The 17590-nt window shown below is 38.7% G+C and overlaps 1 protein-coding gene across 3 annotated transcripts in view; it reads right to left on the bottom strand.

Annotated features, from left to right (window-relative positions):
* The window catches only part of trappc12 (trafficking protein particle complex subunit 12), a 41294-nt gene that overhangs the window by 21905 nt on the left and 1799 nt on the right, over positions 1–17590 (bottom strand). For all 3 annotated transcript variants that reach the window (XM_081394520.1, XM_081394521.1, XM_081394522.1), the window contains 2 exons: positions 15744–16888; positions 8652–8768 (listed from right to left, as the gene is read on the bottom strand). In XM_081394520.1, coding sequence (XP_081250646.1) covers positions 8652–8768; positions 15744–16868 — 1242 coding nt within the window. In that variant the 5' untranslated portion in view covers positions 16869–16888. The remainder of the gene's footprint in view (positions 1–8651; positions 8769–15743; positions 16889–17590) is intronic.

Genomic DNA, 17590 nt, shown 5'->3' with positions numbered 1-17590 from the left:
GTTTAATCCACAGCTAGTTCCCTGGATTTTTATTGATAAAACTGAATCACTACATCATATTTTTCAGCAACGATGAGGTAGCGTAGCCGTGGATTATCCCAAACATAAACCTAAAAAAAATGCTTTAAGACAAGTGCACACTGAAACCATATCAGTATGTTGAACACTTTCACCAAAGTCACTTCTGAAGCAAGACATTCATTGAAACTAGTTCTGTGTTCGCGCCATATCGTAATTACCATAACCGTTTACAGCTTTACAGTCAGACTTTCACTGATGCTATGAAGATTATGGAGAGAATATTCACATAAAATATGTAAACACCTAAATATGTAGCTACAGCCTTGTAAAACCATTATTCATTGTTACTAACCCAAAAGCTACAAAGATTCATCCAAAATGGGAATAAAAACATAACAGCTCTGTAAGCGAAACAACGAAACAAGAAGTGACAGTGAATCAAGAAAAAATAAGTAAATTAATACAAGGAACAGGTGAGGAATACACAAAAGCTGTATGGCAACAATTCAAATGGCTATTCACCAGGGAATCATACACCATTCAGAATTGAATTAAGAATGCCTTTTAAACACCAAAAAAAAAAAAAACCTACACAGACAACGAAAGCATGTAAATTAATTTCAATAAATACGTAATAATTTTTCATTAATTCTATACAGTGAAACAGTGATGAATTGGCTGCTATTCTCATAAAAATTGGATCTATGAGGCTAAGTTCTGTTTTTTATATCGTGACAGAGACAATAGCTCTGTTTCCTGATTTTGACCCAAACAGTTCCCTCATTTCTGTAGAAACAAGTAACACCAACAACAATTATCAGTTTCCTTGTTGGCTTTTCTGACCAAACAAAAGGGTCTGGCAGGAAAGCAAGCAGATCAGAGACTGAGGAAATATCACAAACTTAGTGTTGTACTGTAAAGAAGAAAGAATTCAGCAATGAGTTCAAACAACCTGCGTCACTAAAGAAGACTGCGGTAGACCCAGAGGTTAATTATTGAAAACTATGCTAACCCGCAAGCGTTTTCAACATGCTGCACAGCAAGATAATGCTGTTGTCGCATTGTTATCACCTCGGGAAGAAAAGGCATCTGTTAATGTTTCAAACAAATCTGCTAATATGAAAATAAATGTTGATGTAAGGTGGTAAACCATCAACCAAATATTCTACTTCCTCTGAAAGCCAAAGCTAATCTGAATGCAATGGAAGAACCAATTACCCAACAGGCAAGCATTAGTGCCAATGTGAGGCTGAATAATGGATTCATTCAGTGCAGATGGATTCAAAAGTCCAGTTTGGACTGATGAACCAACCAGCTGAAGCAACAGCAACAGTAACACAATTAATAACACGATAAATTAGTAACACGATATATGATCGCAAACTCGATTCAAACACCCACTCGATCTTGTTCCAAAATGGACAACAATCTGACTACGTCTATTAAACCAATGACAATTCGATCACAGAGATTCACAGAAATATTGTATCGATTACATCGTTACACCAGTAGGTGGCGACAAGTAACTGTTGAAAAATGTTTTTGTCATTGAAACATTCATTCAAAAAACACTGATTCATCCAGTAATTAAACAAGCAAACTCTTTATGAGTGAGTCATTGAATCATCATTTTAAACTATTTAATAGACTGTGGCAGTTAACACTTCGTTTGAACCTATCTGTAAATTACTTATTTTGTTTAGCTGTCTGTTCAGAATCGAGGGTGATTTGTGATTTTTTTTTTTTTATGTGATTCTCAATTTGTCCACAATCGGGCAGCTCGAGCATATTTTAAACAATCCAGTACAGTCAGTAAAATCATATTCATTTAGTTAATAAAGACAATGAGGCAAATTAGGTCAGTGACTTTCTTTGGATACTTTTAATGAAATTCTTACTCATTTCAGACATTCAGAAACCATGGTCTTGGTTTTCTCTGCTGTCTTTGACAGTTTGAGACAGTAAAAGAACATCAGTACGATGGTCTGACAAAAGGACGAGGCTCATTTAAATGTTTATGTAAACACCATCAGATATTTATGGAATCGTTATTAAAAATCAAGCAATATTAAAGTCAGTCTTTATCTTGAAAACGCCATATTTCACCTGCTAAGTAAAAAAAAAAAAAAATCACACAAGATCTGGTGAGATTTTAATGATTTTACTGTAGGTAATTATGCTTATACTTACAGTTACTTCAATAGATGGAGCTGAAAACCAGTTGTCGGTGAATGCTAGAGAAATGAATGCTAGATTTGTACATATTCATACAAATGATTTTTGTATCTGACACTGTTAAGAAAACATACAAAAATGGAAATGACAACCTTGGAGATGAAATCCAACAACCTTCAACTTTAAAACGGTTTTATTGTTAAAGGAATAGTTCATTTAAAAATGTAGTCATCCTTTACTCATCCTCAAGTTGTTTCAAACCTTTATGAATTTCTTTCTTCTGCTGAACACAAAAGAAGATATTTTGAAGAATGGCGGTAACCAAATAGTTGATGGACCCCATTGACTTCCACAATAGAGAATGGGGTCCATCAACTGTTCTTCAAAAAAATCTTCCAAATATCTTCTTTTGTGTTCAGCAGAAGAAAGAAATTCATACAGGTTTGAAACAACTTGAGGTGATTATCATTTTTAAGTGAACTATTCCTTTAAAGCTGTCTTTTGCAACTCTCTCACTCTCTACACTCACTGAATACTTATGGGCTGCACTGAGAGAGATTCAGTCCTTTGTGGCCAAGAAAATAAGATAGATAACAATATTATGAACAGCTGGAAAGGAAGTCAGGATGGTGCCGCGAGAAATAAGACCAAGATTAAGAGCCAAAAATAATCACTGGAACCCCGTATGGAGAAGACAAGAGCCAGACCAGAAGAAAAGAGAGAAATGAGCAGTCATGGGGAAACGAGGGTGGATGAGGCATCGTTCTTCTGTAGAATGAGGGATTTTCTATCAGGTTCAGATGAACGGCACATGTTGTGTTATATCATGTATGTAAGACTTTGCTCTCTGTCTGAGCAGATTTTACTCTGGGCATGACATATCTGGATCAGTATGTACTTCTGCACTAGTCCCAGTTCTAGACCATTTTAACAGCTGCACGATTATTTGAAATGAAACCGCATACGATTTGACAAAGGCTGCGATTATTTTATGTGCAGCTTGTCAGTGCAGCACGGCTCTGTGATCAGTAGTAAATACTGCTCCATCTGAAAGCCAGAGGGCGCTCTCGCGCAGACACTTGAAATATGCCCTGCAGAAGTTTGATAATGCACGCCATTCCAGAAAATCCCTATGGGCATCATACTATCGCTGTAGCTGAATAAACAGAAGATTGAAACGCTTTGATTGATTAAACATGACTAATACACATGACTACTACAATCTATGAGTTCTTCAAGCCTTCTCTGTTTTTTTCATGATAATAAAGTATATTTATACTTTAAAGGGCACCTATTATGACCCTTTTCACAAGATAAGTCTCTGATGTCCTCAGAAGTTGTATGTGAAGTTTTAGCTCAAAATACCCAACAGATAATTTTTTACAGCATGTTTAAATTGTCACTTTTTGGGGCTCAGAAAAACATGCCGTTTTAGAGTGTATCCCTTTAAATGCAAATGAGCAGCTGCTGCCGCACAGAGGGTGGAGCCTCACAAGCTCGCGCTTCAGAGCCAAGACAATCTCATCTCACGAAATGATAATATCAAAATAGAAACTCTCAGTAGCGGTGTTCATTTCGACCCGGAGTCGGACAATAATGCCCACAGAGCCAGAGAATATATGCTGTATGGAGATAGAACAAGTATAGTTTAGTTTAATTACGGTTATAACTTATTTTTCATCTTGCTTTTATCCACTATTAGTACAAGCCTGCTGTAGCGGACTAGGGTGGTTGTGTACACACATTGCCAACACACATTTATGTTCAAACACCATGTAAAAGTGAATTTTGCATAATAGGTGTCCTTTAATGCTAATCAACATAGCGTTTTTCACTTTAGAATACTAAGAAAAAATATGTTGTGTGCCTTAATCTGTGTAGGAAAAGTTCATTTGTCCCGTCTTGTCCTCTTTGTTATTTCGTCTTTGTGACTACTCTTTGGTAATGTTCCGTGAAAGAAGACAGGACCAAAGAACAAGGACTCAAATATATGGATTTGTCAGCAGTACAATTGCTCTGATTAGAACAGCAAGGCAGAGGCCTCAAGGACCACACTTAATTTCCCGACCGTTCATTGGAGGTATATTACCACTCCCAGCTTCAACTGTCCAATTTTGGTGAGCTCGTGCAAATTGTAGCCTCTTTTTCCTATTTGTAGTGGAGATGAGTGGTACCCGGTGGGGTCTTCTGCTGTTGTAGCCCATCCGCCTCAAGGTTGTGCGTGTTGTGGCTTCACAAATGCTTTGCTGCATACCTCGGTTGTAACGAGTGGTTATTTCAGTCAAAGTTGCTCTTCTATCAGCTTGAATCAGTCGGCCCATTCTCCTCTGACCTCTAGCATCAACAAGGCATTTTCGCCCACAGGACTGACGCATACTGGATGTTTTCCCTTTTCACACCATTCTTTGTAAACCCTAGAAATGGTTGTGCGTGAAAATCCCAGTAACTGAGCAGATTGTGAAATACTCAGACCGGCCTGTCTGGCACCAACAAACATGCCACGCTCAAAATTGCTTAAATCACCTTTCTTTCCCATTCTGACATTCAGTTTGGAGTTCAGGAGATTGTCTTGACCAGGACCACAACCCTAAATGCATTGAAGCAACTGCCATGTGATTGGTTGATTAGATAATTGCATTAATGATAAATTGAACAGGTGTTCCTAATAATCCTTTAGGTGAGTGTATACCTCAAATGCTAAATTCAGTCTACTAAACTTTCTCAGTTTATATACTATTGTATTGGAACCTAAATTAAACATTTAATAAATTTGTAATACAACAGAAGCAAAATTACTTAAGATATTAAGCTTTGTAAATTGAAAAGTATTACAATGAAGTAAGTTTATGTTTAAAACAAGAAAAGATACCTGTCAGTGGGGTAGGAAAAATAAACTTAATTCAGAGGGGAAAAAATATAATTTTTTCTTATCCTATTGGCAGATATTTGTCTTGTTTTTAGCATAAATTCACTTAATTTTGATGATTTGTTTTCAGACTTATGTAATTGTTTCTCAAGTAAATGTATCTTGATTTAAGAATGTTTAGATATTTATACTGGAAATCAAGGCAAATATACAGAGTAATAAAATCCTTTTTGCAGTATAATGACGGTATACCTTGAATGCAATGCTAGTCATAAGGATAAAAGCAAAATACATAAATGTATTTAAAACACATAGGATCTTTAAGAGTGATACAATGCAGTGTCTGTGAATGTCTCGCTATATACAGAGGACTAATCCTGTGTGTGTCTCAGTAAGCTTCACACATGTTTCTCTTCTTGATCTGGCCTGTGAAGTCCAGGATCTGGGGATTAGAGCTCATGCTTCCACACTACAGGCTGCCTCAGCACTAACGCTAGAGAAACACACACATACACACACACACACACACACAGGGTATCCTTGTCATTCAGTGAAGGACGTGGGCACAGCAGGCAAGGCTGTGCGTCTTAGGCCTGTCTGCATGTGTCTGACTCTTGTGTTGAGAGGTAAATCAGTGAGGCAGTAATTTTGGGCCCCTAGGGCTACAGCTGGCACTTCATGCTGCCTGATACAGCACTGCACACACACACACACACACACACACACACACACACACACACACACACACACACACACACACACACACACACACACACACACACACACACACACACACACACACACACACACACACACACACACACACACACACACACACACACGTATATGTGGTTTATGTGTAAATCTCCATAGGTGTACCCATCACAGAAAACTTTCTGCATTATTTTGAATAATAAAAAAAAAAAACAGTTTGGTATGTTTTGTTAAATTTGGCTTATGAGGACACATGAAGTCTCTCATATAGCCTACCATGTTTTCGTTGTAATATTCATGTCATTATACACATTTGTGTCCACATAAACCATATACACACACACACACACACACACACACACACACACACACACACACACACACACACACACACACACGTGAAACGTGTTTATTTGAAATGTGTTATGCTTTTGAAACAAGTCTCTTCAGAAATATGACAAGAAAAAACTGGTATTTTTGGTTTGTTTACATGTCTTTGGTCCGTGTTGTGTTCATATTTCATTCAAACTGTACCAGAGTTCGTTTGGAAGTGGATCGAAACCCATCCCCAAGCGGTCTCGGTCTGCTGGTTTGGTGGCACCAGGGTTCGGATGGCGTTCACACTAATTCACTGACAGAGCAATCGCACCAGAGTTTGTTTAAATCGAACCAAACATGCCAAATGTTAACACACCCTAAAATGTTCTAATAAAATTACTGTATATTGAGGTAAATATTAGGGGTGGGGAAAAAAACGATTCACATATGAATCTTCTTGATTCTATCTTCCGCCGATTCGAATCGATTCACAAATTTCAAAAAACGATTTTCTAAATGTTTAATAATGTGATGATGTAGTGTAAAAGGTGACAGTGCAGCACTGTGACAGTTTAGAGAGCGCACAGGCTTGCAACGGAGGAAGCATTATCACTGAAGATTCTACTTGACAACAGCAGTTCATATCAATATCTTAACAAATAGAAAATAGCCTTAAATAATGTTTAGTTTGGTTAGTCGAGCACACGTCAAGCTGTTCTTGCGATCTTTCCATGTAACAGGTAGGCTACTTCAGTTTTTACATACAAGAAACACGCTCAATGTGGAGCGAGTGCAAGCGGTTTAAATTAACTTAGTTATGAGGTGTTTATAATTTAAACAATTGTCCTTGATTGGGACTAACAGGAGCTGCTGTTCATTTCTCTGCTGTTCGATTCTCGAAATTTCAATTCGATATATGCATAGATTTGATTTTAGATTTGGTCATAGAAATTGAAATTGAATTGAAATTTTATTGAAAAATCGAGAATCCTTTTGAATCGAATCGTGGGATTCCCACCCCTTGTAAATATTGCTGTTTATTACTATGTGTTGGTATATTGGTTTATATAAATAAAAGGGAATAAATATAATTTTTCCTTGCATTAATTTAGTGAAAAAACATTGTGGAATGCAGGCCTTGATTATTTTAAACTAGATTTTACTTCTTGTTTCAATTTTTTTTTATCTTCATAGCTCCAGTGACTGTTGAGTTGAAATGATGCTTTGGATGAACCTTTTAAGTCATTTTAGAGTAAATAAATAGATTATAGATCTTATAAATAAAATATTGTCAAAAGGATACAAATATTAAGATATAATTGAACTACACTGTGAAAAGAAATGTTTTTGTAAACTGACATTTAAAAATAAAATAAAATTACTATTTCAGTATTTCAACTTCAAAATCTCCTGTTTAATTAAATGTGTTACTTGCTGTTTCTTTGTAATTTCTGAGTGAAAATGGTCAAATCCTACACCAGATATTTTCAGTATATATCACCAAGTTGTAATACAATATCAACAGTAAAATAGGTAAAAGCGTCTATAATGTGAGAGTCATCTACACAGCTGGGATTGCTTGATGATATCGTGGGAACGAGGAAAAGACATGTCTTGACTTCTATAATTTCAAGCAAGAACTTGTGTGAATGTCATGTGGATGTGGTCTGGAGTTTAGAAATCCAACACAGAGCAGGAAACTGTCACATAACTATGAGTTACTGTCACATTCTGGTCGTTACTGGAGGTGGAAATATTGGCCCATCAATTGCTTATTGTAAAAAGATTTAATTCAATAACTATAATTTATTATAGTTAGAACCAGTCACATGGGTCATTTTTTTTTTAAATTGAGATTCATACATAATCTGGAAGCTGAATAAATAAGCTTTCCATTGATGTATGGCTTGTTAGGTTAAGACAATATTTGGCCGAGATACAACTATTGAAAATCTGGAATCTGATGGTGCAAAAAATCGAAACATTGAGAAAATCTCCTTTAAAGTTCTCCATTTATGTTGCCGATTGTGCTGCATTCACTCACAAAAATAAATGTTTTATATATTTACGGTAGGAAATTTACTAAATATCTTCATGGAACATGATCTTTCCTTAATATCCTAATGATTTAGGGCATAAAAGAAAAATCAATAATTTTGACACATACAATGTATTGTTGGCTATTGCCACAAATATACCCGTGCGACGTGTGACTGGTTTTGTGATCCAGGGTCACAATATGGTGAGTGACTACAATAGTACTATATTTAGATCATGAAACACTGCCACTTTACCAATACATTACAGTACAAGATTTTAGCTCAGATTTTTACCCCGATTTCCAGTCCGGAGCAAATTGCCACAGGCCTTCTGCAGATTTTAAACAGTCATAAAACTAAAAAAAGAAATGGAGATGGTGAACAAGAACACAAAGTGGAGCTCCGCCATTAATGCTACTCACCTCCAACCCTCGTTTTAAAATGTGACATGTCTGTCTCGGCTGAAGTGATTCAGAAAATGGGAGCACGAGAAGGAACAATCATGATCTGCTACTCACTATTAGCCGCTTGAGTCCCAGGAAGTTCTGCTCCACTGAGTTGGCCGAGAGCACCTGTCTCTTCATCGCTGCCTGGTCACCCAGAAAACGCTGCATGAGATCTTTCACCGCGTCGCCCTGCAAATCACACAGATCCCTGTTTCAGAGCGTTCCCACACTGAGGACAACGAAACACAGACTGACAGAGACAATTATTCACTATGTCTTCACTTTTATTTACAGAAGTTTAAAGACCCTATGAAACGGACATACGCTAGTTTGGGGTTGGTAAGATTGTTTTTCGTGTGTTTTTGAAAGAAGTCGCTTCTGCTCACCAAGGATGCATTTATTTGATCAAAAATACAGTAAAAACAGTAATATTGCGAACATTGTTAAAATAACAGTTTTCTGTGAATATATTTTAAAATATAATTTATTCCTGTGATCAAAGCTGAATTTTCAGCATCATTACTCCAGTCTTCAGTGTCACATATGTAACTTGTATGTTTGGTTTTGATTTAGTTTCATTGTGTTTTGGTTCTGCTTTGCCTGTGTTCCCTTAGTTTCCTTGGTTGTTAATTACCGGTAGTTCTACACACCTGTTGTTTTTTCTTGATTACTCTCCCCATGTTTTTAAACCCTGTTTTTCCCTAGTTCTTTTGTCTGGCATAATCAGTGTTAAATGTGGTTGTGTTTATTGTTTCCTCCTGTGATCTCCTGAGTTTTCTGTGTGGACTTAATAAAGACTCCTTTTGCTGTGTGCTTAATGCAACAACCAACTGTGACAACATGGTCCTTCAGAAATCATTCTAATGTGCTGATTTGCAGCTTAAGGACCATTTCTGATTATTATCAGTGTTGAAAAAAGTTGTGCTGCATATATATATATATATATATATATATATTTTTTTTTAATTCAGGATTCTTTGATGAACCGAGAGTTCAAAAGAACAGCATTTATTTGAAATAATAATTTGTAATGTAATGTTATATGGTACAGTAAGGATAGGCGATATGGCAAAAATATCATATTACAATTTCTTTCAGGAAAATCACAATTTTATAAAAAAAAATGTATGTTGGTTTTACTATTTTGCAAGTGACTGCGCAGTGCAGCCAAACTAACTAATTATATAACCCCATTTTAAAAATGTAGCCTTACAATGTAACAAAATATAAAAGAAAAAAGAATGACTGATTTAAGAAAAAAATGATTTAGGTCGAAGTAGGGTAAAGTAAAATCTTTATTTCGTTATGTTATCTTTGTCATTACAAATAAGAACAAATATGTTTATTACAGATACATTATAATAAAAAAGTGAAATACACAGTGCTTTATTTTTTCACAGTAGGTGTATTCAAGCATTATTAGTAGTATTCAAGTACAAAATTTAATAAACAAATGTGAAAAAAAAAAAAAACCTAAATAGACTGAGTAATCATATATACACAGATTCTTATCAAAACTACTAAAATTATTCAGTGAGGAGCAGTAAGTGATTTTCTCTTTGTCTTTTGTCGTTTGATCAACATTAATGACAAGCGGCAGCAGGTTCATTGGGCTGCCGTCACTTAAGACCTCATGCACGGATCTAATATACAGACACGCATCCGGTTTTCTCCTGACTGATTACGTTCACTTAAGACATAACCAATTGCGTTTATGTAAACCTTGTGTGTATTTGACAGTTTAAGCGTGATAAGATGCAAACGATAATTTAGTTTAATACTCACAAGCTGTTTGACAGGATTTTAGTGTGTGCGCGTGATTCGGGTGTATGCGCTCAAAACAGCATGTGACTACAATGTTTAACAGGCAAGGCTTTAAAACGCATGCAAATAATAAACTTTTATGTTTGTAAATAACTGTAATGTCAAATGAATGTAACCCTATCTCTGCGTCAACATGTGATGTGAATGTAAGTCGCGTTGTACAGTATGTTGGGACGAAGGCGCCAGGACTGATAGAACGCACTGTAGCACGATACTACGATATTTCGCCTAAAGCAGATTGTGGAGACATTTGAATCGTTCACAATCAAAAATCGTGATTTTGCACTAGTTTTGTCAAAAGTACCAATACTGAAATTATGAAAGTGTGATGATACCTGCATTTCCCTCTAGCATTTTGAGCGCTGTTGAACAGATTCTTAAACACCTCTAATTGTCCATTGTGTTCCTGCGCTCAACATAGATGTCTCTGATTGGCCATTGTGTTCCTGCGCTCAACATAGATGTCTCTGATTGGCCATTGTGTTCACGTGCTTAACATATATGTCTCTGATTGGCCATTGTGTTCACGCTCTCAACATAGATGTCTCTGATTAGCCATTGTGTTCCTGCGCTCAACATATATGTCTCTGATTGGCCATTGTGTTGTTCACGTGCTTAACATATAGGTCTGTGATTAGCCATTGTGTTCACGCTCTCAACATATATGTCTCTGATTAGCCATTGTGTTCATGCGCTCAACATATATGTCTGTGATTGGCCATTGTGTTCCTGCGCTCAACATATATGTCTCTGATTGGCCATTGTGTTGTTCACGTGCTTAACATATAGGTCTGTGATTAGCCATTGTGTTCACGCTCTCAACATATATGTCTCTGATTAGCCATTGTGTTCACGCTCTCAACATATATGTCTCTGATTAGCCATTGTGTTCACGCTCTCAACATATATGTCTCTGATTAGCCATTGTGTTCACGCTCTCAACATATATGTCTCTGATTAGCCATTGTGTTCACGCTCTCAACATATATGTCTCTGATTAGCCATTGTGTTCACGCTCTCAACATATATGTCTCTGATTAGCCATTGTGTTCATGCGCTCAACATATATGTCTGTGATTGGCCATTGTGTTCCTGCGCTCAACATATACAGTGAGGAAAATAATTATTTGAACACCCTGCTATTTTGCAAGTTCTCCCACTTGGAAATCATGGAGGGGTCTGAAATTGTCATCGTAGGTGCATGTCAACTGTGAGAGACATAATCTGAAAAAAAAATCCAGAAATCACAATATATGATTTTTTAACTATTTATTTGTATGATACAGCTGCAAATAAGTATTTGAACACCTGTCTATCAGCTAGAATTCTGACCCTCAAAGACCTGGCAGTCTGCCTTTAAAATGTCCACCTCTACTCCATTTATTATCCTAAATTAGATGCACCTGTTTGAGGTCGTTAGCTGCATAAAGACACCTGTCCACCCCATACAATCAGTAAGAATCCAACTACTAACATGGCCAAGACCAAAGAGCTGTCCAAAGACACTAGAGACAAAATTGTACACCTCCACAAGGCTGGAAAGGGCTACGGGGAAATTGCCAAGCAGCTTGGTGAAAAAAGGTCCACTGTTTGAGCAATCATTAGAAAATGGAAGAAGCTAAACATGACTGTCAATCTCCCTCGGACTGGGGCTCCATGCAAGATTTCACCTCGTGGGGTCTCAATGATCCTAAGAAAGGTGAGAAATCAGCCCAGAACTACACGGGAGGAGCTGGTCAATGACCTGAAAAGAGCTGGGACCACCGTTTCCAAGGTTACTGTTGGTAATACACTAAGACGTCATGGTTTGAAATCATGCATGGCACGGAAGTTTCCCCTGCTTAAACCAGCACATGTCAAGGCCCGTCTTAAGTTTGCCAATGACCATTTGGATGATCCAGAGGAGTCATGGGAGAGAGTCATGTGGTCAGATGAGACCAAAATAGAACTTTTTGGTCATAATTCCACTAAACGTGTTTGGAGGAAGAAGAATGAGGAGTACCATCCCAAGAACACCATCCCTACTGTGAAGCATGGGGGTGGTAGCATCATGCTTTGGGGGTGTTTTTCTGCACATGGGACAGGGCGACTGCACTGTATTAAGGAGAGGATGACCGGGGCCATGTATTGCGAGATTTTGGGGAACAACCTCCTTTCCTCAGTTAGAGCATTGAAGATGGGTCGAGGCTGGGTCTTCCAACATGACAATGACCCGAAGCACACAGCCAGGATAACCAAGGAGTGGCTCTGTAAGAAGCATATCAAGGTTCTGGTGTGGCCTAGCCAGTCTCCAGACCTAAACCCAATAGAGAATCTTTGGAGGGAGCTCAAACTCCGTGTTTCTCAGTGACAGCCCAGAAACCTGACTGATCTAGAGAAGATCTGTGTGGAGGAGTGGGCCAAAATCCCTCCTGCAGTGTGTGCAAACCTGGTGAAAAACTTCAGGAAACGTTTGACCTCTGTAATTGCAAACAAAGGCTACTGTACCAAATATTAACATTGATTTTCTCAGGTGTTGAAATACTTATTTGCAGCTGTTTCATACAAATAAATAGTTAAAAAATCATACATTGTGATTACTGGATTTTTTTTTTAGATTATGTCTCTCACAGTGGACATGCACCTACGATGACAATTTCAGACCCCTCCATGATTTCCAAGTGGGAGAACTTGCAAAATAGCAGGGTGTTCAAATAATTATTTTCCTCACTGTATGTCTCTGAATGGCTATTGTGTTCCTGCACTCAACATATAGGTCTGTGATTGGCCATTGTGTTCATGCGGTCAACATATAGGTCTCTGATTGGCCATTGTGTTCCTGCACTCAACATATATGTCTCTGATTGGCCATTGTGTTCCTGCACTCAACATAGCTCTGTGATTGGCCATTGTGTTCATGCGCTCAACATATATGTCTCTGATTGGCCATTGTGTTCCTGCGCTCAACATAGGACTGTGATTGGCCATTGTGTTCACAGGCTCAACAATATAGGTCTGTGATTGGCCATTGTGTTCATGCGCTCAACATATAGGTCTCTGATTGGCCATTGTGTTCCTGCACTCAACATATATGTCTCTGATTGGCCATTGTGTTCATGCGCTCAACATAGGACTGTGATTGGCCATTGTGTTCACAGGCTCAACAATATAGGTCTGTGATTGGCCATTGTGTTCATGCGCTCAACATATAGGTCTCTGATTGGCCATTGTGTTCCTGCACTCAACATATATGTCTCTGATTGGCCATTGTGTTCATGTGCTCAACATATATGTCTCTGATTGGCCATTGTGTTCATGTGCTCAACATATATGTCTCTGATTGGCCATTGTGTTCATGCGCTCAACATATAGGTCTGTGATTGGCCATTGTGTTCATGCGCTCAACATATATGTCTGTGATTGGCCATTGTGTTCATGTGCTCAACATATATGTCTCTGATTGGCCATTGTGTTCATGCGCTCAACATATAGGTCTGTGATTGGCCATTGTGTTCATGCGCTCAACATATATGTCTGTGATTGGCCATTGTGTTCATGTGCTCAACATATATGTCTGTGATTGGCCATTGTGTTCATGTGCTCAACATATAGGTCTGCGATTGGCCATTGTGTTCACGCTCTCAACATAGGTCTCTGATTGGCCCTTGTGTTCATGCGCTCAACATATATGTCTCTGATTGGCCCTTGTGTTCATCCGCTCAACATATATGTCTGTGATTGGCCATTGTGTTCACGCTCTCAACATATATGTCTGTGATTGGCCATTGTGTTCATGCGCTCAACATATAGGTCTCTGATTGGCCATTGTGTTCAAACGCTCAACATATATGTCTGTGATTGGCCATTGTGTTCATGGACTCAATATGTCTGTGATTGGCCATTGTGTTCACAAGCTACATAGTACATAAAAAGTACATACTTTTGAGTGTGCAGCAGAAGAGTAGGCAAGCTTTGGGAAATACTACTTCGTCATCTTTAACGGACAGCTCTGTTGTGTGCATCCTGTCACCGAAAACTGCCCTGTCAATCATCTTGTCACATTTGATCCTCCATTCAATCTAATTTAATTTCCTACCATTTCGGAGAGAAAATTGAAGCACATTGATCTGCCAGTCGTGGGTCTTTAATGCGCATGTGTTTGCAATTTGAATATAATGATGCATTTAAAAGGTAATGGCTAAACATATCTTTACAAAAGCTCACAATGCTGCTGCAGATGAAATATAATGTGGACAACATCGAATAAATAAATTTTTCATCAGGTTAGACACTGATAATTAATCACTCAAACCCCTTTATCTAAACCTCTACACAACCACCGGACTCGTTCATCCTCCATGTCTGTAGTTTTTTAACACTTTTCACTCATGTTTGTAGTTCTAACCGAATCCTCGTCCAGCGCGCGATGGGTTGTGGGCAATATTAGCCGTTATAGAGCACACGGATCTGCACTTCAGATTCTGACCGGAAACAGTAGACCATCCGGGTCTCTTTGGAGCACTCATTTCAACATACTACGATTTAGGATGTACTAATTCTATCCTAATACTATTTAGGACGGATAGTATGCGAATTGGGACGCAGCGTGTGTTGGGCCATTGTGTTCATGCAATCAACATATGCCTCTGATTGGCTACAATGATCAACGCTTCAAAAATATGTTGTCTTCACTGAGCGCTTACGCCTGATACATACGGGAGCGTTTGAAAGCAGGCGTCTATCAGTGGATATATTAGGGATCGGCTGATAGACGCCTGCTTTCAAATGCTCCCAGCAATGGCCAATCACAGTCATATATGTTGAGCACTTGAACACAATGGCCAATCAGAGACATATATGATGAGAGCGTGAACACAATGGCCAATCACAGTCATATATGTTAAGCACGTGAACACAATGGCCAATCAGAGACATATATGATGAGCGCGTGAACACAATGGCCAATCAGAGGTGTTTAAGAATCAGTTCAACATTGCTCAAAATGCTAGAGGGAAATGCTGGTATTGTCACATTTGGTGCCGAAGTCGGTACTTTTGATAACATTATATCGCACACCCCTATGCTAGAGTAATCCTAAATGTAATTTGCCTATAATAAATATGGAATAAAAGGCACAAAACGCAACTTTTGAATGAATGTGGTCTTTAAATGAACACCTAGGCTAGGTTTAAAAAATGAATCTGTCATTATATAGGCTACTCTTATTTCACATCAAACCTGCACCCAGTTTTTGCTTTGAATAAAAAAAAAAAAAAAAATGTTCAAGAATCTTTATACACCACATTCCGTTTAGTTAGAAATTAGAAATCTGAAAATGCAATTTTGCGAAACTGCACTGACCTGTAGGTTGTCAAACTTGAGTCCGGGCATGGCCAGCTGCTCTCGGTCGATCTGCGCAGGGCTAATCTGCTGAGTGGCCACTGATATCAGAACCTTCCTGGTGTCGTCTGAGGGAAGCCAGGCGTCATAGCGCTTATCCAGATCGCTGGTGATCAGAGCGCTCGCGAAAGGGTCGTCGCAGCTTGAGAACACGGCCTGGAGTTTGTTCACGGGCTCCGCGGGACTTTCTTGCGGTTTCGCAGCGACCGGGGTGAAGTACGCACTGGTCGGCACAGCTTCCTGAGGCCCGGGGCCCGACGGAGAATCTGGAGTCTTGGCCGACTCTGCATTCGGGTTGCTGATCGATATGAAAGAGGTGGATGTGGTGAAGGAATCGAAGAAGTCCGAGGCGGGGTTGACCACGCAGTTATCCGTGAAGAACTTACTGAGGCTGGGACTGGGCTGGCACACTTGAGGGATGAGCTTGTTGGGGGTGTCTGTGTTGCCGATGGTAAAACTTGGAGATTTGACTAGCGTTGGCTGAAAGCCGTCAGGAATCAGGGCTTGTGTTTTGGGTTGCACAGCCTGGCTGAAGATAGTACACACCGGGACCGGCTCCTCTTTGGGGGACGTATCCGTATTCACCTCAAGTTCGGATTCCTGAACTTTGGGAGCCTCTGGGTTTGGGTCGTGCTGAGGAACAATTTCCCTTTTGTTATCCGCCTGTGTAATCTTCTCCTCTTCGTTCTCTTCTTCCAATAAAGGCTCTGATGTGTCCTCAGGTTTAGCAGTGTCATCCTCCTTTTGTTCTACTGTATCTTCATCCGGTGTTTTGGACAAAAGCGCTTCCTCATCTTCATTCTGCCCCAAAAGTGAGTCGATGGGAACGACGTCCTCTTCCTCGCTGTTAGGGGAGTCTGAGATCATCACGCTCTCCATCATCTGGTCATACAGCTTGTCTATTAAGCTCTCCGAGTGAATGCTGTCGTCCGGTGGGGAGACGAACGCTTCGGCGTCCAGGTCGATGCTCTCCTCTTGGAAAGACGCTTCTGTTGTGTCAGTCTGGGGTGTGACAGAGGCTTCAGGCGTCTCTGCATCTATATCCAGAGTAACAGGCCTCTGAGATGGACCTTCACTGCTGTCCATGACTCCAGCCTGGATGTTCCCTGTCATTCCCAGTCAAACAAAACACAGATCAATGAATAAGGCTAAATAGCTAAAAGAAAAATTATAGACACATAAACACCATTGTGAATAAGAACACTTGCATTCTTATTACAGATATAATATTTACTTATGTGTAAACTTAAATGTAATGTTCCCAGACACTTAGCCTAACTGCATGATATTATTTACCATTTAATGAAAATGAATTTGACATTTATTAAATGAAATTAGTGTCTTTACAAATTTATATGTAATTTCATATTTACTCCGTTCTGTCTTTAAAATAGTGCACAGCTGAATGTACTGAAAAGCAATTGTATGATAAACTAAAATATACTTTAATGTTATTCATTTTTAAAGTATGTCATGTATTTAAATATATTTTAAATTTTGTAATGGCACGTTTGTTGTTGCACTTTTATAACATTTATGTTTAGTTCGGGTCATTTTCTTTTTCTCGAAAATGTAAGTTAAAGGGTCATTTCACCCATTTGAACATTGTTTTTTATTTAAAGTGGGTCATATATGTAGTCGAAATGTAAAATAATTTTTGAATTTGGTGCCTTCGTGACCGAGAAAAGACAAAAAATAACTTCAGAACGCATTTGTATGAAAGACAACAACTCCCACAATGCACCACATTGCACAGCTCCGCAAGCCACTCCCACTAATCCAGAAAGCGCATATCTGCCTATAAGAGA

This window comes from Scardinius erythrophthalmus (genome assembly GCF_964197995.2).
Source record: "Scardinius erythrophthalmus genome assembly, chromosome: 19".
Classification (NCBI taxonomy): Eukaryota; Metazoa; Chordata; class Actinopteri; order Cypriniformes; family Leuciscidae; genus Scardinius; species Scardinius erythrophthalmus.
This window is presented reverse-complemented; position numbering and strand designations above follow the sequence as displayed.